This window comes from Hermetia illucens, chromosome 1, assembly GCF_905115235.1.
Source record: "Hermetia illucens chromosome 1, iHerIll2.2.curated.20191125, whole genome shotgun sequence".
Classification (NCBI taxonomy): domain Eukaryota; kingdom Metazoa; phylum Arthropoda; class Insecta; order Diptera; family Stratiomyidae; genus Hermetia; species Hermetia illucens.
This window is the reverse complement of record NC_051849.1, coordinates 88,622,994-88,648,817: the sequence shown is the minus strand read 5'-3', so window position 1 is coordinate 88,648,817 and position 25,824 is coordinate 88,622,994. Positions and strand designations below refer to the sequence as shown.

Sequence of the window (25,824 nt, the reverse complement as noted above, 5' to 3'; positions counted from 1 at the left end):
TTGAGTCGCAAGACTGCAATCCGTCCGTCTTTTTCCTCTGCAGAAGATTAGAGCGCCATCGCCATCATCTTTCGATAGTAGGGTATCAAATGAATTGAGGCCATGTTGCAGAGCGAGGACACGTAGAGTCGAGTGACACGTTACGCTCAAGGCATTGTTAAGGCGAAAAAGAAGAAGATGGATAGGGGAGATGGCAGGGTAACTAAGGCTCCCTGGACCTCGGGGTTTTGCTCCTATATTGAGTAGGCCTGGGTTACTTGGTTACAGTCCTAGATGCACTAGGGCGGTGTAGTCCATCCGAGACAGGTGTCCGGCACTTTGTGCGTAATTACACTTCACCTTCATACCCAAAAAAAAACTAGTTTCGTTGGAATTCCGAATTGGCGATGCTATCGTAGGCGGCCTTGAAATCGATGGTGATATGATACAACTGATGGCAATATTCCAACGGTTATTCCCATTAGGTTCCGCGCAAATAAAATTTGACCTGCTGGCAATTTGCCTGGAATGGTTGGGCTGACGATGATCTGCGCATACATGGCTATCTTCTCTATCAAGAAAACGGAGAATATCTTACAATATAGATGCTGTACGGCAAAGTTTTACTGTCTTGGATGATATCCCCTTATCTATTTAGGGGACAGATGATGCCTCATTCCCAGTCATCAAGCATTAACTCGCTGCCCAAAAGTTTGCCAAAAGTCAATGAGTCGCTTGGTGTATTTGGTAGCCTTCATTTCAACCAATTCGGTAGTAATTCCATCACATTCTGGTTGTTAAGGTGATGAACTCCATGCACCTTTTCTTTCATGTTTGGCAATGGCAGCATTCGTCCGTCTTCAGTGATCGGACTTCCAGTTTGTCGAGATTCTGATAGTTAAGTAATTTAAAACAAGTCGAGAAACCACAAGCTGGACGCTTCAGGTATGAAAGGTGTTGTGTATTTCTTTTATAAAGACATTAGTACGTAGCACGTAATATATGCATATGTTATGTGAGAGTAGCCACTTTCAGGTGATATTGCAAAGAAACGACAACTTTGATGTATTATAACTTCGTTAGTAATAGTGCGATTTCCACGGTAGGATCATGTTCCATGTTATACCCTATATCGTCACAAAATTTCATGATGGTAGGAGAAACTTAAGGGAGGTTTTGCAGGCAATTACTAAAAATTATAGTTCTATAGTAATATAATTAACTTTATTTGAACAGATATCGGCATCGGTACTTTGGAGCCTAGGCACCATATAGTGGCAGCCTCTTGATTTTTTTCAGATTTTTGTTTGGGTAGTTTCTGAGAATGAGTCCGTTAAAGAAATAATCCTTTTCAACCTCCGCACTTCCCACCTTTCCAACAAATGTTAAAACTAATACCGGCCTCGGAAAGGACTAACGGAGACCTTTAATACCCCACATGACTATATTCGATGAAAAACATTTCTGAAAGGAGGCTCTGGTATGACACCGATGACGGACCCAAGGAGTACATTGTTTCCGCGGGTGTCCCGCAGGGGTCCTTATTGGGCCCACTACTGTGGAATATTATGTACAGAGATGTACTTAATCTTTCCCTTCCGGAGGAAGCCACAGTGGTGGGTTACACTGATGACATAGCACTGGTTGTTGTCGCAAAACATCTCGAAGATGCTGAGTTATATTCAAGCTGTCAAATGCTGGTTAGAGAGCTCTGGTCCGCCGCTTGCGGAGGAAAAACGGAAGCGGTCCTCATCATGAAGCGCCGAAAGAGAAATTACGCCTGTGTTAAAATCAGGAATCATATCATCAGCTATAGGCAACATGTGTGGTATGTTTGCGACAAATCATCAACTGCAAGTATGGCCCTGGCAAGGATGATGCCGAAAGCGGGAGGGCCACGGTATTCCTTTAGGTTGCTTATAGCCAGGGTGGTGACCTCGATCATGCTCTATGCAACCCCAGTTTGGAGGGAGGCATTGCGGATGTCAGTTAACACTAGCAAACTGAATGCAGTATAAAGGAGGACAGCCCTGAGAGTATGCTCTGCCTTCAGGACTGTCTCAGATGATGCAGCATTCGTTATCTCTGGAACGATGCCGATTGACATCTTGGCAGATGAGATGACGAATATATACCACGCTGAGCCAATCTCGCCCTTATTGCAGACGAAGAACGCTGAGAGGAAGAGATCCATAAATAAATGGCAAGAGCGGTGGGAAAGCTCGGGAAACGGTCGGTGGACTCAGAGGCTCATTCCTGCCATCAAGGAGTGGTTGGAGAGACGACACGGTGAGATTAATTATAATCTCGCCCAGTTTCTCACGGGACATGGAGGATATCTCCAATACCTGCACCGGTTTAAATTGGAGACCTCACCCGATTATCCAAATTGCGATGGAGCCCCAGAGGACCCAGAGCCTATACTCTTCCACTGTCCGAGATTTGTGGAAGAAAGGAGGAATCTAGAGGAGACTCTAGGAGACGTGCTGGTACCAGAAAATCTGGTGGCAAAAATGCTAGCAAAACAAGCGAATTGGGATGCGGCCAACTGCATGATCGTATCTATTCAAGATAAATTGCCGCGTATAGAAGAAATGGGATTAAGCTAGAGTGAGCTGACTCCGCCCCGTGATGTAATACCTTATGGTGGTTCTGTGGGGCAGGGAGGGAGTCGGGGTGGTTTTAGTGGGTAAAAATCCCACACACTGATTTCCACCTCCTCAAAAAAAAAACAAGTCGGAATACCGGAAGCTCGCGCTTCGGGTACAAAGGTTTTGTGTTCATCTTATGTGAGAAACTTCAACGCACATTTTTCTGTCCGTATATAGCTACAAATCCAACATAATCCTTCATATTTTTCCAAACTACGAGACATACGTATATATTACAGCCATAGATATCACGCTCACCCTAAACAAACTCCCTATTACCGAATACTGTACACATATATGCACGTATATAAATTGATCGTACCCATATTTCCGATTTACTTCTTATATCTATTTGAATTAGGCACTACCCGCAAAGTTCATTAGCACGCATCTATTATATACCTACATACACACATGTCTGGCTGACAAATAACTAAAAAACTAAAACAAAATAATTCTCTGGGACCCAATTCATAAAAACTCATTTCGTTGTGGTATTGACGAATTGATATGTGATGATGACGTCATGCGGGTTGCAGAGTGCACGAAATTCACAACAAATTGTAAAGTTTCACCCCCTATAACTTTGTTAATAATAGTTGGAATTTTTTCAAACTTGACCGAGTTGTGCATCATGTTCTTCGTTATACGCATGCCAAATTTTGTACTTCTGGGATGAACATAAGGGGGGGTGCCGGGTAAATTTCTAAAATGTGGAAATATACTATTATTAACTTTATTTGTGCAGATATCGGAACCGGATATATTTTGAGGCCTAGATTTCGTAGAGATGCACCACTGTGATTTTTTTCAGATTTTTCGTTTGGATAGGTTCTGAGAACGAGACCTGTTACACTTTTTGTGGGTCATATTTTGAACCCTCACTCCCCTATGTTTCATCTAATATCAAATATTGAACCAGATTCGAAAAGTACTAATTGAGACCTTTCATTTGATACCCTACATGGCTACATTCTGTGAAAAAAAAATTTGCACCCTCCATTCACATGTATGGGGAGCCCCCCCTTAAACTTAACACAAGATGGCGTCACTTACTGCATGTAAAGGGATCACCAGATTACATACTCTCACCAATTTCCGTGACAATCGGTCCAGTCGTTTCCGAGTAAATCGGGTGTGACAGACAGACAGACAGACAGACAGACAGACAGACAGACAGACAGACGGACAGACGGACAGACAGACACCGTCTCGATTCTAATAAGGTTTTGTTTCACACAAAACCTTAAAAAGATGGACAGACAGACGGACAGACAGACGGACATTTGGTCCTGTGTGGAGTTGCTAAATCTCCCATCAGGCGCGTCCCTTCGTGCGGATAGGGGAATGTTCGGCGGATGCGTAGGAATATGCACATATACGCATTTGGAGGTGTGCGTGTATTGGGCATGCTTATGCGCAGGCCGGGTAGGTGGGAAGTAAACGCCCGCCCGTGGATAAAAATTGGCTATGGGAAGGATACCCAGAAATAAAACCAAACATGGAGGCACAGAAGGAGAATAAAGTTACGGTGCAGGGCTTCGGAAACCCAGTACCGGCGGCTTTTGGGAGTGGGCAAGCAGGCTCCCGGCCGTCGATATCCCTCGACTGCAGTGCTTCGGTGGTGGATTACTTGGCCACCGTTGCATCAAATACTACAAGTAGCCTGGAGAAAGAAGTATTTAAAAGGAGTACGTCACTCCCGAGAACGCCTGTTCAAAAATCCAAGAAAATATGGGGCACAAACTGGTCAGTTATTAGCCCATAGGGGGTTAACTACACCTGGTCGAAACATGTCGCAGGACTTAGTGGTTGATCCATTTAAGAGAAGCTCGACGATAGTGCGATCTCCTCCGAAATCAACCTTGATGGAGGAAGGAAATCAGGGAAGCTCCCGGAAGGCTAATAACTACATAAGCGCCCAATGTAAAAACCAAGCGGGGGAGCTATGTCAGAGTCCGGAAGAATCATCGTTTGCCCTACTCGGAGGTAAAATAGTAGAGTTGTCTGAATTTATTAAGGACAAACACAACGTGCACCAGGCCATCAAAAACATGGTCCGTACCATTCGGGTACTATACAATGGTGCCAAGGAAGAAAAAAACGCCTCGAAGAAATCAAGCGTCACCCAGGCAACACAAGTGACACCCCCTCAAAATCCAAAAGGCGGTAAACTTGAAAAGAGGAGTAAAGAGTGCGCGAACGATTCTTTCTGATCCTCACAGGACGCGAAAAGGCAAAAAGGCCTCTCACCGGCAAAAGGCAAGGGAAACAAAGTTACCAACATCGTGGAAACTGCGGCGCCGGCTCCAATTGACCCAAGGGAGGCAAAGCCTTCAAAAGGGACCAAGGAAGCATGGACCAAGGTTGGCGGAAGGAAAAATACGACGCAGAAAAGAAGATTACGGCCCGAATTAATCATCATCTCCAAAAAAGGAGATATGACTTACGCCGATATCTTTAGGAAGGTCAAATCCGATCCTGAGCTGATGGACCTTGGAGAAAACCGAAGCCGAATCAGACGCTCCCAGAAAGGAGACTTGATGCTGGAGCTGAAGAAGTCTCCGGGCAAAACGGTGGAAAATTTCCTCGGCAAGGTGGAGAAGTCCTTAGGGGAAGAAGCTCAAGTACCGGCCAGAAAGCAGGAGCTTGTCATAGAATGTAAGGACATTGACGAAATCACGACCAAGGAGGATATCCGTGACGCCTTAGAAAAGCAGTTCGGACCACTTCGCTTGCAAGATTCCGCAATCAGGGGACTGAGGAAGGCATACGGAGACACGCAAACGGCAACCATAAGCTTACCAACTGAAGCAGCGTTCAAACTGCTGGCGGCTGGGAAAATAAAAATAGGTTGGGTCGTTTGCCGACTCAGCGAGCAGGTGTCCCTTACGCGCTGCTTTAGATGCCTGGAATTCGGCCATATAGCGACGAAATGCACCGGTGACTGTGACAGGTCAAAATGTTGCAGAAAATGTGGGGGAGAAGACCATATGTTCAGGGAGTGCAAAGCTGAGCCTGAATGCATGCTCTGCAAGGAAAAAAAGGGCGTCGACTGTCGGCACGTTGCAGGCAGCAGCAGATGCCCAGTGTTTAGGCGAGCCTTGAATGCAGTAAAAAAATGAGGTTGATACAAATCAACCTCAACCACTGCGAGGCAGCGCAAGACCTTCTCTCGCAGACCATCTATGAGAAGGGAATCGAAGCTGCCATAATCAGCGAGCCTTATCGCAACAATAAGAGCGGTGCCTGGACTGCAGATGAAACTGGCAAGGCGGCAATATGGGCGTGTGGAAATCAGGCCATTCAAGAAGTGATGGAGTTTCCAGAAGTTGGATTCGTCAGGGCAAAAATAGCTGGTATCTATATATATAGTTGCTATGTTCCACCAAGCGCGACGATAACAGAATTCGAAGGAGTGCTAGGTATGCTAGTCTCGGATGCAAGAAGTCGAAACCCCAAGATCATAGCTGGTGATTTCGACGCGTGGGCGGTGGATTGGGGCAGTCGCACTACGAACACCAGGGGCCGTATCCTGCTCGAGGCTTTCGCGGAGTTAGATTTGGTGCTTGCCAACACGGAAAACGTTTCCACTTTTCGTGGGACAGGGTCGGGCTCAATAGTCGATCTGACATATGTGAGTACCACATTGGCGACGAGAATATCAGTGTCATTATACTCACAGCGAATATGGGCCATGCGTTGATGCGTGTTCCCGTGAGGCTGGAAACCGGGGCTGCTCCGTGAAAGAACTTGAGGAGGATGCATTCATAGAGATGCTACTGGGAGGCCAAAGTCCCGATGGTGCGGCTACGGAAAAGGTAGAGCAAATGATGGGACGCATAACAAGAGCATGCGCAAAAAGGCGCTCAAACTATTGGTGGAATGAAGAGATCTGCCAACGATCTAAAGCAAGACCAGATTTCGACGAGAAACGGCTAGGATATGTGAACCTTCGAGGTAGGCTTAAGCGGGCTATACGGACCAGCAAGCGAGAATGCTTCAAGGAGCTTTGCACAGAGGCAGACCAAAGCCCCTGGGGAACAGCGTACAGGATAGTTATGAAGAAGATGAGAGGGCGAACACCACAATTGACCTGCCCGCATCTTCTGCTCGATATCGTGACGGCGCTCTTCCCCCCGGATAAAGGAGAGCGCAAACAACACAAGCGAGCACTCGACATCTACACCATACCTGCGGTAGCTGAGGAGGAACTTACGCAAATTTGCCGGAGAATTGGTGATAACAAAGCACCCGGTCTGGATGCTGTTCCCAACAGAGCCCTTAAATTCGCTGTTAAGACCAGACCCGACTGGTTTATCAGCGTGTTTGAAATATGCATGATAGATGGAGTTTTCCCCGACCGGTGGAAGGGGCAAAAACTAGTTTTGCTCCCGAAGCCGAATAAACACCCAGGACACCCATCATCATACCGACCGATTTGCCTTATCGACACGGCAGGAAAGATGCTCGAAAGGGTCATCTACAACAGACTGCTCCCTATCATCGAATATAAGGATGAACTATCGGAGCGACAATTTGGATTTCGTCAAGCCCACTCAACGATCGACGCCGTAGACATTTTGAAGCTGGCTCGAGACGCGATGTCGTCTAAAAAATGCTGTGCCGTAGTGACATTGGACATCAAAAATGCGTTCAATTCCGCAAGCTGGGAGTGGATAAAAAGTTCACTGGCTAAAACGGGTGTCCCTAGTTACTTGACTAAGCTCCTTAACAGTTACCTTTCGGAGAGGACACTGTGGTACGACACGGATGAGGGATCCAAGCAGTACACCGTCACCGCAGGAGGACTCAATGTTGGGTCCTCTCCTGTGGAACGTCATGTACAATGGGGTTCTTGTCCTTCCCGTGCCAAAGGAGGCCACGATAATCGGTTTCGCAGATGATCTAGCTGTGGTTGTCGTCGCGAAAGAACCTGAAGATGTTGAAATGTACACTAACAAAACCATTAACGCCATAAAAGCGTGGCTGGAGATGGTTCAGCTTGACCTTGCGGAACAAAAGACGGAGGCGGTCTTGATTACCAATCGTAGGAAGAGGAATACGATTAATATTCGCGTTGATGGTCACGTCATCACTTCGAAGTCGGTTATCAAATACCTAGGGGTGATGATTGACGCTAAAATCAATTTCAAGGGACATCTGGACTATGCCTGTGAGAAAGCGACAAATACCAGCGTATCATTAGCGCGGATGATGCCTAACATTGGAGGTCCAAGATACAGTCGCAGATTACTTGTGGCCGGAGTGGTTTGCTCCACACTATTATACGCGGCACCAGTTTGGGAGGAAGCATTAGCGTTGTGAGAGTAATCGTAGGAGAGTGAATATGACTTACCGCTTAGTGGCGCTAAGGGTGTGCAGCGCCTTCAGAACAATGTCAGGCGAGGCAGCGTGTGTTATTGCGGGAATGATCTAGATAGACATTCTGGCAAGTGAGACACACTGCCTGTACGAAACAAGGAAAATGAATCCTCTTGAAAACGATGCAGAATTCCGAAAGGCGGCAAGGCGAGAGTCGTTGGAGAAGTGGCAGAAACGGTGGGATGACTCGCAGAGGGGTCGCTGGACCCACACTTTGATTCCCCGTATTGAGGAGTGGATCCAGCGACGACACGGTGAGATTAACTACCATCTGACGCAATTCCTGTCAGGACATGGCGGTTACAGGAAGTACCTGCACCAATTCGGGCTGGATGATTCTCCCTTGTGTCCTGAATGTGGTTGCACACCTGAGGACCCGGAGCATGTTATGTTCCACTGTCCACGATTTCTCTCAGAAAGGAGGAGTCTGGAAGACTCCCTGAAAACCACTCTAAGCGCGCAGAACATCGTCGGGGAAATGTTGAAATCGGAGGGAAACTGGTGAGCGGTGAACACCGCCATCAAACGAATACAAGAGGAACTGGGAAGAGCGGAGCGCGCAAGGAGGACGCGAAGAACGGAAGGCGTGGTCGCGTAAAGCGCAGTCCACCCCGCGAAGTAATGCTTTGCGGCGGTTCCGCGGGAAAGGAAAAAGGAGAAAGTGGGGGTGGTTTTAGTGGGTGAGAATCCCACACGCTGCTGCAACCTGGCGCGTCAGTGTCTTTCTAAGATATAAAAAAAAAAAAAAAAAAAAGACGGACTGACGAACAGACGGACAGACGGACAGACGGACAGACGAGCAGACGGACAGACGGACAGACGGACAGACGGGCAGACGGACAGACGGACAGACGGACAGACGGATTTTAAGCAGCACATAGAGCATACTTGTAAACGAGCATCCACCACGAGTATTTCTCTGGCAAGGATGATGCCGAACGTAGGAGGCCCGCGGCATACTTGCAGGCTGCTCATAGCCAGGGTGGTGAGCTCTATCATGCTGTATGCAGTCCCAGTTTGGGGAAAAGCACTGCAGGTTTTAGGCAATACACATAAACTGAGTGCCGACTACAGAAGAACATCCCTAAGGGTGTGTTCTGCCTTCAGGACCGTCTCAGACGATGCAGCGTTCGTCATCTCGGGAATGATGCCGATTGACATCCTGGCAGCCGAAATGATGAACATTTATAACGCCAGGTCCATCTCTCCCTTATCTCAGGTGAAAAAAGCCGAAAGGGAGAGATCCATAAGCAGGTGGCAACAGCGATGGGACCAGTCAGAAAAGGGGTGGTTGGACTTAATCCCACACTCTGGTGTGCCCAGGCCAGAGTCTTTTGAAGATTTCCACCTCCTCAAAAAAAAAAAAAAAAAAAAGACGGACAGACGGACAGACTGACAGACTGACAGACGGACAGACGGACATTTGGTAGTACTAATTATTGTGGCATCCATTTCCCTTTAATAGGTGTTATAGATGGGAGCATGTGGAGGTCTGGGACGGACGGCATGATTTTTTCGTACTGGTATAGAAAAGCGAGGGTTTTAGTGGGCCCCGAATTCTACAAGTAGCTGCAACCTGTCGCCGCAACGTAAAGAAAGGAACTATTAGTTCTTGCCTATCATCTCACATTAATTATTGTCCGCTGAACTTTCTGCTCTGATGTTTCCCCACGTACGCTTCAAAAAAAGGCAAACCCTCAGCCACTGTAACGGAATATTTAAATGTCGATAGTATGATGCACATCTCCAACCTTTATGATTCTATCCAAACACCGCATATCGACACTTTAATGGGTAGACATTTGGTTGTTCTAGAAAAGCATCTCTACCACCAAGAAGTATCTCTTCTTAATCGTTGGACGTATGGGAGTTGAAATCGGCGAGGACGACTTCCCCGCAAGTACCGAATCCCGCAACTTCTCACGACCTGCAGTAGTGATAACCTGCTCAATAGAAAGGATAGGGCAATCTTCTATACAGATGGTCACTCTTTCAGGTCCTTCCATCCAGGTAGAATGGCCAATTCCACTCCTAATCAATCTTCTGCCCTATTTTAAATTTAATCCCTAACGACCCCCACGACATTTTAGAAGACTAGGGTTCCTATTTCACTTTTTCAAATATTATAGAACGAAAAATACCTAATATTGATTAGTAAAATTTAAGTAAAATTCGCTGTAAGTAGCTACAAGTACCTTGCCGATCGTTTCTTTACTTTGTGGTGAATTCGATGAGCCATTTTGTCCTTTATCATAGAGAAATCTTCCCGGAACACGATTAGAAGTTTGATTAGTGGGGCGAAGTGCTTGACGGGAATGCCCTGCTGTTCGATAAGAAGGTCCCGGGTTGGGAGAAGGGAGTCGCTCTGCATAAGCTGGCGGGTTGTGGTCAGAAGTAGGGCCATCAACTTTCAATAAATTTCCGATAAAGTTTCTAAGATCGGCAAATTCGGTGAGAACTTTAGTCAGATTTTGTATGGCTCCATTTAATTCCTGTGCGTAGACGTCAAGGCTTTGAAAAGCCTCCGTTTGACGCGACACCGAATCAATCACTTTCTTCGCTGTTTGGGCACTCAGAGCTGATTTCGGTTCGTGGAAGAACAGCTCACCATGTTTATGTTTTCGATCTCGTGCGGTTAAGCTTTGTTCACTTTCCCCAAAGAGCTCCCGCGATTCCGGGGCTATAATATTAGAAACCGTCATTAAAGCTGGGACTAATGGGACCATGTGAAAGAATTTGCTAGGCATACCCTGTTCATTACTTTGTTGAAAAGGTTCACCTATCAAATGAAAATGATTGAGTTCGTTGAAATTTTTTGTCGAAAGCATTGCATAGTTAACCATTTCCGCTGACGAAACTAAGCTGGACCTCTGGGTTTTCTCGCTGAATCATCGCCTGCTTTGGTGGTTTTGGGATGAAGCTCCGTTCCTTATTTGAGATATATATCTCTTTTGGGGTCTCCTCATAATGTCGAAACTGTTCATTTTTTCTTCGTGCGATGTGATCCTTGCATGCTCTAATGTATAGATCCAGTCTGCCCTCATATTGTTTTAAAAGTTTCTTCATTTCGGCTAAGGTCTCTTTCCCTTTAATCTTGATCATCTGCCGTATATATTTTCGTCGATTCCCACACTCGTGCCCTAAATGGTCCATTATTGCCACAGGCTTTACTAAAGCTGGCGTCAGAGTGGATTGAGATGAAACCTAAAATCAAAGGAAAGGTACGCGTCTGATAGGAATTTTCACTCATGCATTTGGCTAAGTACCACAGGCGTTCGTCCCTCGAGAAGTTCTTTGCGTACAACCCTTTCGAAAGTAGAATCATCGATTGTAAAAGTTTTCTAAAATTAGAAACGGTTTACTTATGGAAATTAATGCTAACAGGGGAACTTCTGGAGAACGATTACGAACGACATATTGGGAACTTCATTTTCATTCGTCACCATCAGCATACACGAAGAGCTTCTGAAGTTTTAATAATGAATGATTACTTACACTCAGGGAGTGCTTGCGATCTTGGTGAGTTTTGGTCCAATCTCCTTCCTTTTGTTCGTCATCGGATTTTGTAATGTCTACCGATTTGTTCTGTAATTCTTCAACTCTGCCACTATTTTCTTTGTTAGTAATTTTTCTCTCGCCTTCCGAATGGACGCTGTCAGATTCTCGTCTTTCCCATTGTCCGGAACCGCTACCACCTTTGGATCTTTCCTGAGTAGCATCAATTGCTTCGGTCTTCTCTCTCTGTTCCAATTGCTCTGTATCATTATTTTTAGGTTTATCAATTTCTTGGGGCCTATCTTTGGTTTTCTCTTGTGTTGTTAACTTGTCTTTTTCAGCTGGTTGCAATGCTGGCTCCGCAGACCCCTTCTCTCCGTGTTTCTTTTTATCGCCCTACGATAAGAAATAACACTCTTTAAAGTTTAATTTTGTTAAGATAGATGAGAAAATATTTGATTATTAGTACATGCAAAACCAGTTTGCCCAGCATGCTAGAAAATCAGAAGCTGGATGCTTCAGGTATTCAAGGGTTCGAATGTGTTTATAAGGGAAACTTTGGGTGCATGAATGTATTCCAGGCATTCTTCCGGTTAGTTTTTCTCCTGAGCGGAAAAAAATCCCCTTGCCAATTACATCAAACTGCCGTCGTGACATAGATAACAAATTGTATCCTTTGAACTTGGAAAGCAGAGAATGGGATCCCATGTCGAATGTAGCTTCAATTCAACTGAAGATCGACATACGGAATGAGAAACTCATTCACCAAGGTCATATCAAAAATTTGTTTTTGCCAGGTGTTGGTATCGAAGCCTCTAACAAATGGTTGACTAGCGGTGTACGGTTCTATGAGACCGAAAGACTCCGAACTTCAATTCAGGATACTTTGTTTCCAACAAAGAATTAGATACGGTTATGATCCTCAATTAATAACTCCCGTTTATGTAACTTTCACTATCTCGTTGACATGGTGCTCCGAGCTCGACTAACAATACCACTTAGAATCTGACAATCAGGTGAGAGTTAACACTGAAGCCATCCGCAACACAGCCCACCGCGACATAAGAGGGAAATGGATGCAGCAATAACCGCAGTCAACAGAGGACCTGGAGATGAACCTTCTACAAATGATTTTCACAACCACCTGAAGAACGTTATCATGGATACGGCCACAAACACACTTGACCCCAGCCGCAAAAGGAGTCGGAATGGCTGCTTTCACGATGAATGTAAGCTAGCAACGGAACGGAAGAATGCCGCATACCGAGTAATGTTGCATTCTCAAAGAACGCGGGCAATGCGCAGAGACTTATCACGAACTCCATCGACCGGAGAAGCGAATTCACAGACGGAAAAAGGAAGTCTGGGAGAACCAACAAGTCTGTGAACTCGAAAAGTACAGGGAGCAACCGCAACAGGCGCGCAAGTTTTACCAACAAGTAAGCAGGATGAAGCCTTATACACCTCGAAGCTCATCCTGCCGAGACAAAGAGGAAAATCTGATTTCCGTCAGAATGGGCATATGGATTGAGTGCTTTGATGAGCTACTGAACAACCAGAACATCGGCGAGTTGGAAGTCCCGTCAACTGAAGACAACGGACAAATACTGCCACCATCAAGTTTAGGAGAAACAGTCCGTGTAATTCATCGGCTAAAAAATCATAAGTCGCCAATAGCCGATGGAATTACAGCTGAATTGATTAAATATGGAGGCGACCAGTTACACCAAGTGGTTCATCAACTTGTGCTCAAGGTATGGGACAGCGAATCAATGCCTGGCGATTGGTAACGAGGCATTATCTGTCTCATATATAAAAAGGGAGATACCACACAGTGCAGCAATTATAGAGGTGTCAGGTTGCTGAGTACCATCTATAAGATATTCTTCACTACCTTGCTAGGCCGGATAGCCCCATATGCAAAGAACATCATTGGCCCATACCAAAGACAACAGTTGCACCATCTGTTCATCGACTTTAAAGCCGCCTATGATAGCATAGCCAGGGTGAAACTGTACACAGCCATGAAAGAATTCGGTATCCCGACGAAACTAATAAGACTGACTAAGCTGACCCTGACCAATGCACGAGGCCAGATAAAAGCAGCAGGATCACTTTCAAGACCATTCGACATCAACAACGGTCTACGACAATGGGATGCCCTATCATGCGTCCCCTTTAACCTGGTTCTCGAGAGAGTATCCGTGATGCTGAGGTAAATGCAAGAGGTACAATCCTCTTTAAGTTTCTTTAAGTCCCAACTACTGGCCTATGCTGACGATATCGACATCATGGGAAGAACCACCTGAGACGTACAAACTGCCTTCATCTAGATCGAGCAGGCGGTGATTGGCGCGAGATGTTGGGCTGCACATCAATGAAAGCAAGACAAAATCTATGGTGGCAACGTCAGCACCGAAGACGAACCAACCAACAACATCAAACCGCATTGGTCAAACACGAAGAAGAATAAAGATAGGAGAATACAACTTTGAGACCGTTGACAATTTCTCCTATCTAGGGTCGAAAATCACAACCGATAACAGCTACGATGATGAAATCCGCGCGCGGCTGTTGTCAGCCAACAGAGCTGAAGAGCTTGCAAAAGTGTTCCGCTCGAAATGTCTCAACATAGGGTCAAAGCACTTACTGTACAACTATGACTATGACCATGATCTTGCCAGTTCTCATGTATTCCTCGGAGACTTGGGTTCTTAGCAAGAAAAATTGTGAACTCTTAGCCGCGTTCGAGAGAAAAATCCTCCGAAGAATTTTTGGCCCCCTACATGAGGATGGACGATTCCGTAGCCTACACAATGACGAAATCTATGAGCGATACCATGACCGTCATGTTGTGGTTTAATCCAATGCAATAGATTGCGATCAGGGGGGGGGGGGGGGTCACTTAATTCGAATGGATGAGGATGATCCCACCCGGAAAGCCAATAAGGGCAATATCTATGGTAGAAAAAGAAGACGAGGCAGACCCTGCCTAAGATGGAGCGATGGCGTAGGCCAGGACGCCAGACAGCTTTTAGGGATATCGAATTGGTGCACCTCGGCGCAAAACCGGGACGTTTGGAGTTCCTTATTAAGGCAGGTCTAGACCGGATACCGGTTGTTGCGTCTTTGATGATGTTGATGTAACTTTGAAGTGGGGAGACCCTTCAGCACATACCATAACATTTGCATGCAGCATATTGAGCAATATCGGATACGCAAAACTGACTTAAAGTGCTGAAGACGCTTGATTTAAGAGCCGGACTATACGTTGAGTTGCACAGAGCGGCCATCCTTGCACCTTGTGCTATATTTAGAAGAACCGTTACCGGTAGTAGTCTGGTTTAGTGGGCTTTATTCTACATTCGAACTGTCTTCGGTTGGTCACTGCTTTTTTGCGTTTTTGCGACAATCAGAGATGTGGAAATACGTTTTCAGAAGTCCGCACACATTTCGTTGCCTTTGGATGTTGTTCCCAGTCTATCCTTAAGTTTGTCGCCTTTCATTGAGCGTGAAGAGGGATCGTCGGCCGTTATTCTATATATTCCTAAACCTTAGCTCAATAGGCAAACCTTGGATGGTTGTGAATATAATAATATTGACAGATCGGTATGAAATATTGCACTTCATTGTCCACAACAGTAACTCTAGCGAATTAATGGAAACAAACCTTTATAAACTTAGCACTCAAGAAGGGCATATGTTGTGTCTCAAAACACGTGAATGCGAGACTCTGAATAATAAATCTACAGTAAAATCGGAAACTTATTTTAATACATTTAATTCAATAACTCCATTCTATTCCAGGATCAATGAATAGGCCCATTCAGTAGCAGCAGGGCAAAAGGGAAAGCTCATCAAATGAGAAAGGTGAAGGAAGGTCTGTAACAGAGAGCAGAGCCCTAAATCGGAAGAACTGCCTTTCGGCTTGTGCTAAAATTGTTGATCTGTCCAAATTCATTAAGGATAAGGAAAACGTGCACCAATCAACGAAGAACATGGCGAGAGACATCAAAGTGTTTTCTTATAGGTCGCAGGAAGAAGAAAGAATACCTAAGTCGAAAACCACTGTCCCAACAGTATCACGGGCGATTCGAATAACACCAAAGCGTAAGGTCATCTACCTCCAGTCAAGTAAAAGTGTGCGACTCAAAGACGGCGCTCTGATAAGTCTAACAAACGGAACTAAGAGGAACTGAAGGACGTGCCCAAAGTGGGAATGTCGGCTAGTGAAACGAAACCCAAGGAAAATAAAAACGGTGGATGGACAAAGTCGCAAATAATAAGAAAAATCAGAAACCACAGTGCCCAGGGGCAATGGTAATCTCCAGCAATGGAAATCTATCGTATGCAGAGGAACTAAAAGGTGAAAGCTGACCCCGACCTAAAAGACCTAGCCGGAAATGTCAGCAAAAACCAGAAAGACGATCTCATATTTGATTATGAACATATATTATATCAGCTACATCTCTTCTTTAGCGCAGGTGAAAGAAGCCGAAAAGGAAAGGTTCATAAGCAGATGGCAACAGCGATGCGTTAGTCGGAAAAAGGTCGTTGGACTTACAAGTTGATCCCTTTCACAGGGGAGTGGCTCGTGAGAAAACATGCGGAGATCAATTATAATCTCACCCAGTTTCTCACTGGGCATGGAAGATATCGTGAATACCTGTATAGGTTTAACTTTGTTTTAGTGGGTAAAAATCCCACACTTGGCGTATTAAGGCCAGAGTCTTTTGGAGATTTCCACATGTTTTAATAACAAAACAAGTCGGGAAACCGGAAGCTTGACGCTTCAGGTATAAAAGGTTTTGTGTTTCCCTATGTGAGGAGCATAACTTAGTTCTCCATTGGCTTATAGCATTGACCCGAGATATTTAAATCGCTCATTTCTGGGCAGGTTACCACCATTGCCTGAACTCAGCGATTTAAATATCTGGAGGGGCAGATTACTGCCATTGAAAGAACTGAGCGATTTAAATATCTCGAGTCAATGCTACCACCCAATGGAGAACTGCGTAATGAAATGTTTCAAGCATTAACGCCACCTGGAGGAAGTGACATTCCGCAACTGGTATTCTTTGTGATCAACGTATCAGCGCACGTCCCAAATCTAAAATTTATTACAATGTCATCCGTCTGTCGCTCTCTATAGTTTGAGTGTTGACTAGAAAGGACAATGAACGGCGTCTTGCGGTAATGGGGACGAAAATGTTGCATTGCACTGGTGGCGTGACACGTTTTGATCACGTCTGAAATGAGAATATCCGCGATCGATATGGGTTTGCACCGATCGTGGAAAAACTGCAAGAGAGGCGTTTTCGATGGTGTGGTCACGTAATTCACGCTAACGAGAATTCAACAACCAGTATTGGTCAGAACATCGAAGTCAATGGTAAGCAACCAAAAAGCCGGCCAAAACAATGGTCGTATGATAAACTGGATGGGGATTTGAAGGTCTCGCGATTACATCCTGATCAGGCATTTGATAAAATAAAATGACGAAACCGATCACGACGAGCCGACCACGCTTGTGAACTGAAGGCGGAAGAAAAAGAAGAAGATGTGAGGAGCGATGAGCCTGACAGTTCCGTGTCACATAGTTAAAAATTCTATTGGCATCTATTTTTTAGAAAGTAATTTAAATAAATCATTTGATGGAAAGTCCTGTATTGAAGTAGTCAACCTCATACGCTTCACACTCTGAGTTTAATATTATTAGCAAAAGCCAACAATTTAACCAACATCAAATATAAAAACAAGTCGGAATACCGGAAGCTCGCGCTTCGGGTATGAAGGTTTTGTGTTTATCTTATGTAAGAAATTTCAACGCACATTTTCCTATTCGCATATAGCTACAAACCCAACATATTCCTTCATATTTTTCCAAACTACGAGAGATACGTACATATTACAGCCGTAGATATTACGCTCACCCTAAACAAACAAACTGCCTATTTCCGAATACCGTACACATATATGCACGTATATAAATTGATCGTACCCATATTTCCGATTTACTTCTTATATCTATAGGCACTACCCGCAAAGTTCATTAGCACGCAAATACTATATACCTACATACACAATTGATAAAAAACTACAACAAAATAATTCTTTGGGACCCCATTCATAAGAACTCATTTGGTTGTGGTATTGACGAATTGATATCTGATGATGACGTCATGCAGGTTGAAGAGTGCATGAAATTCACAAAAAATGGTAAAGTTTTACCCCCTATAACTCTGTTAATAATAGTTGGATTTTCTTCAAACTTGACTAGCTTGTGTATTATGTTCTTCATTATACGCGTGCCAAATTTTGTACTTCTGAGATGAACATAAGGGGGGTTGCCGGGTAAATTTCTAAAATGTGTAAATATACTATTATTAACTTTATTTCTGCAGATATCGGAACCGGATATATTTTGAGGCCTAGATTTCATAGAGATGCAATACTGTGTTTTTTTTTCAGATTTTTCGGTTGAATAGGTTCTGAGAACGAGACCTGTTACACTTTTTGGGGGTCATATTTTGAGCCCTCACTCCCCTGTGTTTCACCCAATATTAAATATGGAACCACTTTCGAAAAGTACTAATTGAGACCTTTCATTTGATACCCCACATGGGAACATTCTATAAAAAAAAATTTGCACCCTCCATTCACATGTATGGGGAGCCCCCCTTAAACGTAACACAAGATGGCGCCACTTACTGCATGTAAAGGGAACCCTAGATTACATCCTCTCACCAATTTTCGTGACAATCGCTCTAGCCTTTTCCGAATAAATTGGGTGTGACAGACAGACAGACAGACCTGTCAGGAGTGGCCAGATCTCCCATCAGGCGCGACCCCAGCTGGCGGATAGGGGCATACCTATTGATGTGTAAATATGTGTTCATGCACTTTTCTTTTTTGATTGTGCATGGGCTAGTGTTTGCTCATCTCTGGCGCGCGGACCAAAATGGCTATGGGAAGGATACCCAGAACATAAAACCACCATGGAAGACGAGAGAAGGAGGAAACTTACGGTGCAGGGGCTCGGAACCCCAGTACCGGCGGCTTTTGGGAGTGAGCAAGCGGACTCCCGGTCGTCGATATCCCTCGACCGCTGTGCCTCGGTGGTGGACAACTTGGCCACCTTGGCATATAATGCTACAAGTGATTTGGATCTGGAGAAAGAAGTATTCAAGCGAAGTACGACTTTACCGAGAACACCAATAACAAGACCAAACAAAGATGAACTAAAAGCAGCTTTTTGGACAACAAAAACCGTGACAACACCCACCGCACATGTTCAAGATGCTCGACAGCAGGAGGTGCTCCAGGAACAAGGAAGAGATCCATTCAAAAGAAGCTCATCAACTTTGAGATCTCCACCAATGCCAAAGACGATGAAGGATAAAGTACAGGCCAAAAGTGAAGGACCATGTAAAAGGAGTAACCCTGCCGGGACTTATAGGGAGCACAGTCCCGATCCGGAGGAATTACCATTTATCCAGCTTGGGGCAAAAATTGTTCAGCTGTGCGACTTCATCAAGGACAAGCACAACGTGCACCAAGCCATAAAGAATATGGTGAGGGCTATTAGAGTTCTCTATAATAGATCACAGATGGAGGAAAAGAATAATAAGAACACGCCGAACCCCGCTGTGCCAACAGTATCACAAGCGACCCAAGTGACGTCTAACCGTACTACCATCGCATCCCAGCGAAATAAGCGAGTACGTGAAAAAGAGGGGGATCCTTTTAGTAATCAGCAGGCGCCTAAGAGAAAAAAAGGCGGACAGGACATCCGGAAAACCAACACCAACAGGTCAGAAGGAGGAAACCGTACAGCGAATCTAGGAAACTCGACCAGCGTTGCGAAGCCTAAGACCAGCGAAAACGATGGATGGACTAAAGTTACCAACAAAAAAGCGGAACGAAAGGCAAAAGTGCGAACTCGTCCAGATGTAATTGTTATCTCCAGTAAGGGCAATCTGTCCTACGCGGAGATACTCAAAAAGGTCAAAGCGGATCCCGACCTAAAAGATCTGAGCGGAAATGTAAACCGAATCCGAAGAACCCAGAAAGGGGATCCCATGTTCCAGCTGAAAAGATCCAGCGTGGGCAAAACTGATGACTCATGATGACTGCACTCAAGTGAAAAACTCACTTGGGGAGAATGCCGCAGTGCGTGCCCAAAAACATGAGATCTACCTTCAATGTAAGGATCTCGATGAAGTAACATCGAAAGAAGAAATTTGTATTGCTCTGAAGGAGCAATTCAAGTTGAAAGAACTCACCGAGGAGTCTATTGTGGGCTTACGAAAAGCCTATGGTGGTACTCAAACAGCCACAATACGAGTACCAGCGGAGGCAGCACAGATGTTATTGGCTGCCGGAAGGGTTCGGATTGGATGGGTTGTCTGCCGTTTAAGGGAACAAATTTCACTGAAGAGGTGCTTTAAATGCCTCATGTTTGGACACTTCGCGAAGGCTTGCACCAGCAGCATTAATCGATCCGATCGATGCAAAAGGTGTGGGGAGAAAGGCCATATTGCCAGAGAGTGCAATAGGGACCCCAAGCGCCTATTGTGCGAAGTAAAAGAGGGACAGGATAACCGGCATATTGCCGGGAGTGGTAAATGTCCAGAATTTAGGAAGGCGCTCACTGCAATGAGAAAATGAGGTTTATTCAAATAAACCTGAATCATTGCAGGGTCGCTCAGGATTTACTTGAGCAGGCCACGTTCGAATCTGAGATGGAAATTGCCATCATAAGCGAACCGTATAGACACCGTCACGGTGGCATATGGGTCAAAGATTCGACTGGTGGAGCGGCGATATGGGCTTGCGGTCGACAGGCCATACAATGTACTGCAAGTCAGGCAGGCAGTGGCTTCGTGTGGGCGAAAATAAGTGGTGTATATGTATACAGCTGCTACGCCCCGCCAAGTTTGACACTGTCTGAATTCGAGCAAATGCTTCATAATCTTGTTCTCGACGCAAAGGGACGAAGTCCAAAGGTGATTGCTGGTGATTTCAATGCTTGGGCCCTAGAGTGGGGTAGTAGGGAATCAAATGCTAAGGGGCGCAGTTTATTAGAAGCTTTTGCGCAGATGGACATGGTTTTGGCTAACGAAGGTGCTGTAAACACCTTCCAGAAAGGGGGATCAGGCTCGGTTGTAGACCTGACCTTTGTCAGCCTTCGCTGGCGCGTGGTATGTCCTGGTGCGTCAGCGAACGCTACAAACACAGCGACCACCAGGCAGTTTTCTTTGAGACATGTGTTGAACCTCAGGGCAAAGAGCTATCATGCCCGAAACCGAAAAAGATTTCAGGCTGGTCTGCAAAACCTTTGGATGAGCAGAGCTTCTTAGAGGTGTGGTTGGATCAACCTGATATAGCAGGCGCCTCTACGGAAAGAGCTGTCCATCTGGCTCAATGCATCGCCAAAGCATGTGACGCGTCCATGCCTAGGAGGTGCGCATTCCCCCGTAGAAGACCAAACTACTGGTGGAATGATGAACTGACCGGCCTTCGATCAGCCTGCCACCGAGCGAGAAGAGCGGCTCAGAGGGCGGTAGGTAGAGTCGATCAAGGGCAGAAAGAGTGTGCCTACAAGGCAGCCCGCAAAACCCTCAAGCTCGCCATTCAGCGAAGCAAGAAGAAATGCTTTAGGGAGCTCTGCTCAGAAGCGGCCGTAAATCCGTGGGGGAGAGCTTATGGAATCGTGATGGGACGATTTAGAGGCCGTTCGTCTCCGCAGATCACGTGCCCCGCCCTCTTGTTAAAAATCATCCAGGGGTTATTCTCCCAGCAAGAGGAGAACACCGATACATTCCAACCACCTCTGAATGTGACGGCAATCCCGCCAGTCACCAGAGACGAGCTTCTGGAGATCTGCGGCAGAATAGGAGACAATAAAGCACCGGGTCTGGACGGAGTACCGAATAAGGCCCTTAAGCTTGCCGTGAAATCCAGGCCGGACATGTTTGCTGAGTTGTTCGAAGCGTGCATGTCCGAGGGAATATTTCCAGCGGTATGGAAGCGGCAGAAGTTGGTGCTTCTGCCTAAGCCTGGTAAACCACCAGGTGCACCATCCTCATACCGACCCATGTGTCTTTTGGACACGGTGGGGAAAATGCTAGAGCGGGTAATCTATAATAGATTACTCCCGGTTGTTGAGAGTCAAGGCGGCCTTTCAGATAGGCAGTATGGGTTCCGAAAAGCCAGATCAACCATTGATGCCATCAAATTGGTTACTGGCTTGGCCGAAGATGCTATCCACGGAAAGGGTAGCACCAGCAAATATTGCGTGGTAGTAACCCTGGACGTGAAAAATGCATTCAATTTGGCCAATTGGAATCTAATCCGGAAATCCCTAGCGAAGGTTGGTATTCCCGCCTATCTCGCTGCAATCGTCGATAGTTATTTAACTGAAAGGAAGCTCTGGTACGACACTGATGACGGACCGCAGGAGTACGTCGTTTCCGCGGGTGTCGCACAGGGCTCCGCATTGGGCCCACTACTGTGGAACATCATGTACAACGATGTACTTAATCTTCCCCTTCCGGAGGAAGCCGCAGTGGTGGGTTACGCTGACGACATTGCACTGGTTGTTGTCGCAAAGCATCTCGAAGATGCTGAGTTATACTCAAGCGAGGCAATCAGTGCTGTCAAATGCTGGTTGGAGAGCTCTGGTCTGACGCTTGCGGAGGAAAAAACGGAAGCGGTCCTCATCACGAAGCGCCGGAAGAGAAATTACGCCTGTGTTAGAGTCGGGAATCATATCATCACTACCAAGCCGGCCATCAAATACTTGGGGGTGGTGATAGACAGGAAGCTCAGCTATAAGCAACACGTACAGTATGTTTGTGATAAATCATCCACTGCCAGTATGGCCCTGGCCAGGATGATGTCGAACGTGGGAGGGCCACGGCATACCTCTAGGTTGCTTTTAGCCAGGGTGGTGACCTCAATCATGCTCTATGCGACCCCAGTTTGGAGCGAGGCGTTGCGGATGTCAGTTCACACTAGCAAACTGAATGCAGTCTACAGGAGGACCGCCCTGAGAGTATGCTCTGCCTTCAGGACTGTCTCAGATGATGCAGCATTCGTTATCTCTGGAACGATGCCGATTGACATCTTGGCAGATGAGATGACGAATATATGCCATGCTAAGCCAATCTCGCCCTTATTGCAGACGAAGAAGGCTGAGAGGGAGAGATCCATAAATAGATGGCAAGAGCGGTGGGAACGCTCGGGAAAGGGTCGGTGGACTCACAGGCTCACTCCTGCCCACAAGGAGTGGTTGGAGAGACGACACGGTGAGGTTAATTATAATCTCACCCAGTTTCTCACGGGACATGGAGGATATCTCCAATACCTTCACAGGTTTAAATTGGAGACCTCACCCGACTGTCCAAATTGCGATGGATTCCTAGAGGACCCAGCGCATGTATTCTTCCACTGTCCGAGATTTGTGGAAGAAAGAAGGAACCTAGAGGAGACTCTAGGAGAGGTGCTGGTACCAGAAAATCTGGTGCCGAAAATGCTAGCACATCAAGAGAATTGGGATGCGGTCAACTCAATGATCGCATCAATTCAAGATAAATTGCGAAAGGCAGAGGAAAGGAGAAAAACGCGGTCACGTGGCCCGCGTATAGAAGAAATGGGATTAAGCTAGAGTGAGCTGACTCCGCCCCGTGATGTAATACCTTAGGGTGGTTCCGCGGGGCAGGGAGGGAGTCGGGGGTGGTTTTAGTGGGTAAAAATCCCACACGCTGGTGTGTCCAGGCCAGTGTCTTTTGAAGATTTCCACCTCCTCAAAAAAAAAAAAAGACAGACAGACGGACAGACAGACACCGTCTCGATTCTAATAAGGTTTTGTTCCACACAAAACCTTAAAAAGGGCTAGAGAGAATTAGATTCTTCTTGAATGGAATTTTAATATTTCACTCGAATTTCAATTATTCTCGTTAATTATGACGTCAGCATCTTATTTGTATGGCTTAGGATGCTGTTAATTAGCACGAAATTGATAAGTTTGAACTGCTATAACTGTCCCAATAATAGTTGGATTTCCATAAAACTTGGCATGTGTATGCACGAGGCTGCCTTCAATGTCGGCGCAAAATTTAGTACACTTAGGAGTAACTTAAAGGGAGTTTTTCAGTCAATTTCTAAAAGTTGATAATATACTATTAGTAAATTTTTCGAGCAGATACCAGAATAGGACATCTCTCGAAGATTAGATTTCACATAAGTGTTTTACACAAAATCTTAAAAAGGGCTGCAGATAAATAGATTCTTCATAAATGCGACTTTTATATTTCACGCGAATGTCAATTATTCCGGGTAATTATGACGTCAGCATCTGATTTGCATGGCTTTGGAAGCGGTAAATTCGCGCGAAATTGCTAAGTTTGAACTGCTATAACTTTGGCGTTAATTGCCAGATTTCTACATGTTGGCATGTATATACGAAATATTGTCCTCTATGTTGATACAAAATTCGGAAGTCCTAGGATGAATTCAAGGGGGTTTTTTCAGTAAATTTCTAAAAAGTAGTAATATACTATTGGTAAGTTTATTTGAGCAGATATCGGAATGGGACATATTTTGAGGCCTAGATTTCATCTAGGCGCACCACTCCGATTTTTTCCGGATTTTTAGGTTGGGTAGTTTCCGAAAATGAGTGCTGTCTCACTTCAAGTGCGTACATTTTGACTCATTACTCACGCACTCTGCAATTTATGCCAAAACTAATATCAGTTTCGGAAAGTACAAATCGAGAGCTTTCATTTGATACCCTACACAACTATATCCGGTGAAAAAAATTTTTGAATCCCCCCTTTGCATGTATGAGGAGCCCCCTTTAAACTCCACCTAAATTTATGCCAATCATTGTATGCATGGGATTTCATAGTTCCCATCTGTCCACCAAATTTCGTTCGGATCGGTTTAGCCGTTTTGGAGAAAAATGCGTGTGACAGACAGAAAGACATACAGACAGACAGACATTGAATCGATTTTAACAAGGTTTTGTTTTACACAAAACCTTAAAAAAAGGCAGACAGACAGTCAGACAGTAAACCGATGTTCATAAGGTTGCGAATCTGCGAATATTGTCCAGAGACATTGAGTGCGGAAAACCTTACGAAGATGTCTTCATCTGAGATCTCATAAGGCTGGGGGAGCGCATAAGGTTCCTGTGCGAGACCGACTCCTCCTCATCACATTGGCTGCACATAGCCGAAACCAACCCCAATTTTTTTCATTTGATGGTTTAAGGATTTGGATTTAAGCCGTAGATATCTTCTTATATTTTATGTTATACATACAATAAAACGCCACTAAAAGTACGTATGCCACTAGTTTAAATTTATTTTTTATGAATGGAAGCTATGGATAATGTGTAATGAACTTCATTTGACAGCTCTCTCATTCTACTGTTGTGGTTGGGCCTTAGTAATTAAGTAATTAAGCTTTTAAACCTCCGGCAGCAGCTTCCAGCTCTTAGCAAAGCTCAGTTTCACCAGATCCAACAAAATGGGTTTTATTTTGGATGTATATATCCAATGAATCCGTTGTGGTGACAGTCCCCAGGTCTCACAGTACCACAGCAGTCTGCAGGATTTCTGATCTTGTTCCTGGATATTGTGGTTTCACGTTAACTTGGAGTTGAGATGTCCTTCTAAATACTTCACAGTTCAGACCAGTTGGATTTCCGAAAAACATCGAAAAATAATAAATAATAAATAATAAAAAATAATAATTACGTGCGCAGTTGCAGATGCAAGTTTCTCGCCCTGCCACACAGTTTTCGTAGCGGACGCAACAATTGTGGATTACAGGCGGAGTTGCATTCCAGCGGTCACAGACTGTGTCCCCAAACGTATCGGTAATTATTACCGCTAAATCGTCCGCAAATGTTTGTCCGGAGACCTTTGTTTTCTTCAGGAATTCTAGCAAGGAGTCCATTAGCCATAACAGAGGAGAGAGAGCCTCTCCCCTCCCTACCCGACAAGTATATGGACTCTTCTCCACTAAGAAGGATCCAATTGATAACAGTGGATCGATTCCATGATGTCACGCAATTTCGATCTCCATGAATGTGCCTAACGCTCATTTTTTTCCTGGCATCGTCTTTTCAATTGGGCATCCATTCCCTCTATTTTTAGAGCAGGAATAGCAGGCTTATATCTATGGAACGAGTTAACTGAATATTTCACTCGTTCCAGTGATACTACTTTGCGTGCCACAGTTCAATCTTTCAGTTGAGGGTTGTATGCATCTGTCTTACTACCACATGCTCTAATAGTCTGGA

At 45.2% G+C, this 25,824-nt stretch overlaps 1 protein-coding gene across 1 annotated transcript in view; it reads right to left on the bottom strand.

Moving 5' to 3' along the window:
- Positions 1-25,824, bottom strand: part of LOC119654499 — a 51,145-nt gene that overhangs the window by 14,792 nt on the left and 10,529 nt on the right. Inside the window, exons 2-6 of the mRNA XM_038059968.1 lie at positions 11,511-11,906; positions 11,282-11,356; positions 10,856-11,219; positions 10,765-10,794; positions 10,211-10,695 (exon numbers count right to left, since the gene is read on the bottom strand). Of these exons, the coding sequence (XP_037915896.1) occupies positions 10,211-10,695; positions 10,765-10,794; positions 10,856-11,219; positions 11,282-11,356; positions 11,511-11,906 (1,350 nt within the window). The remainder of the gene's footprint in view (positions 1-10,210; positions 10,696-10,764; positions 10,795-10,855; positions 11,220-11,281; positions 11,357-11,510; positions 11,907-25,824) is intronic.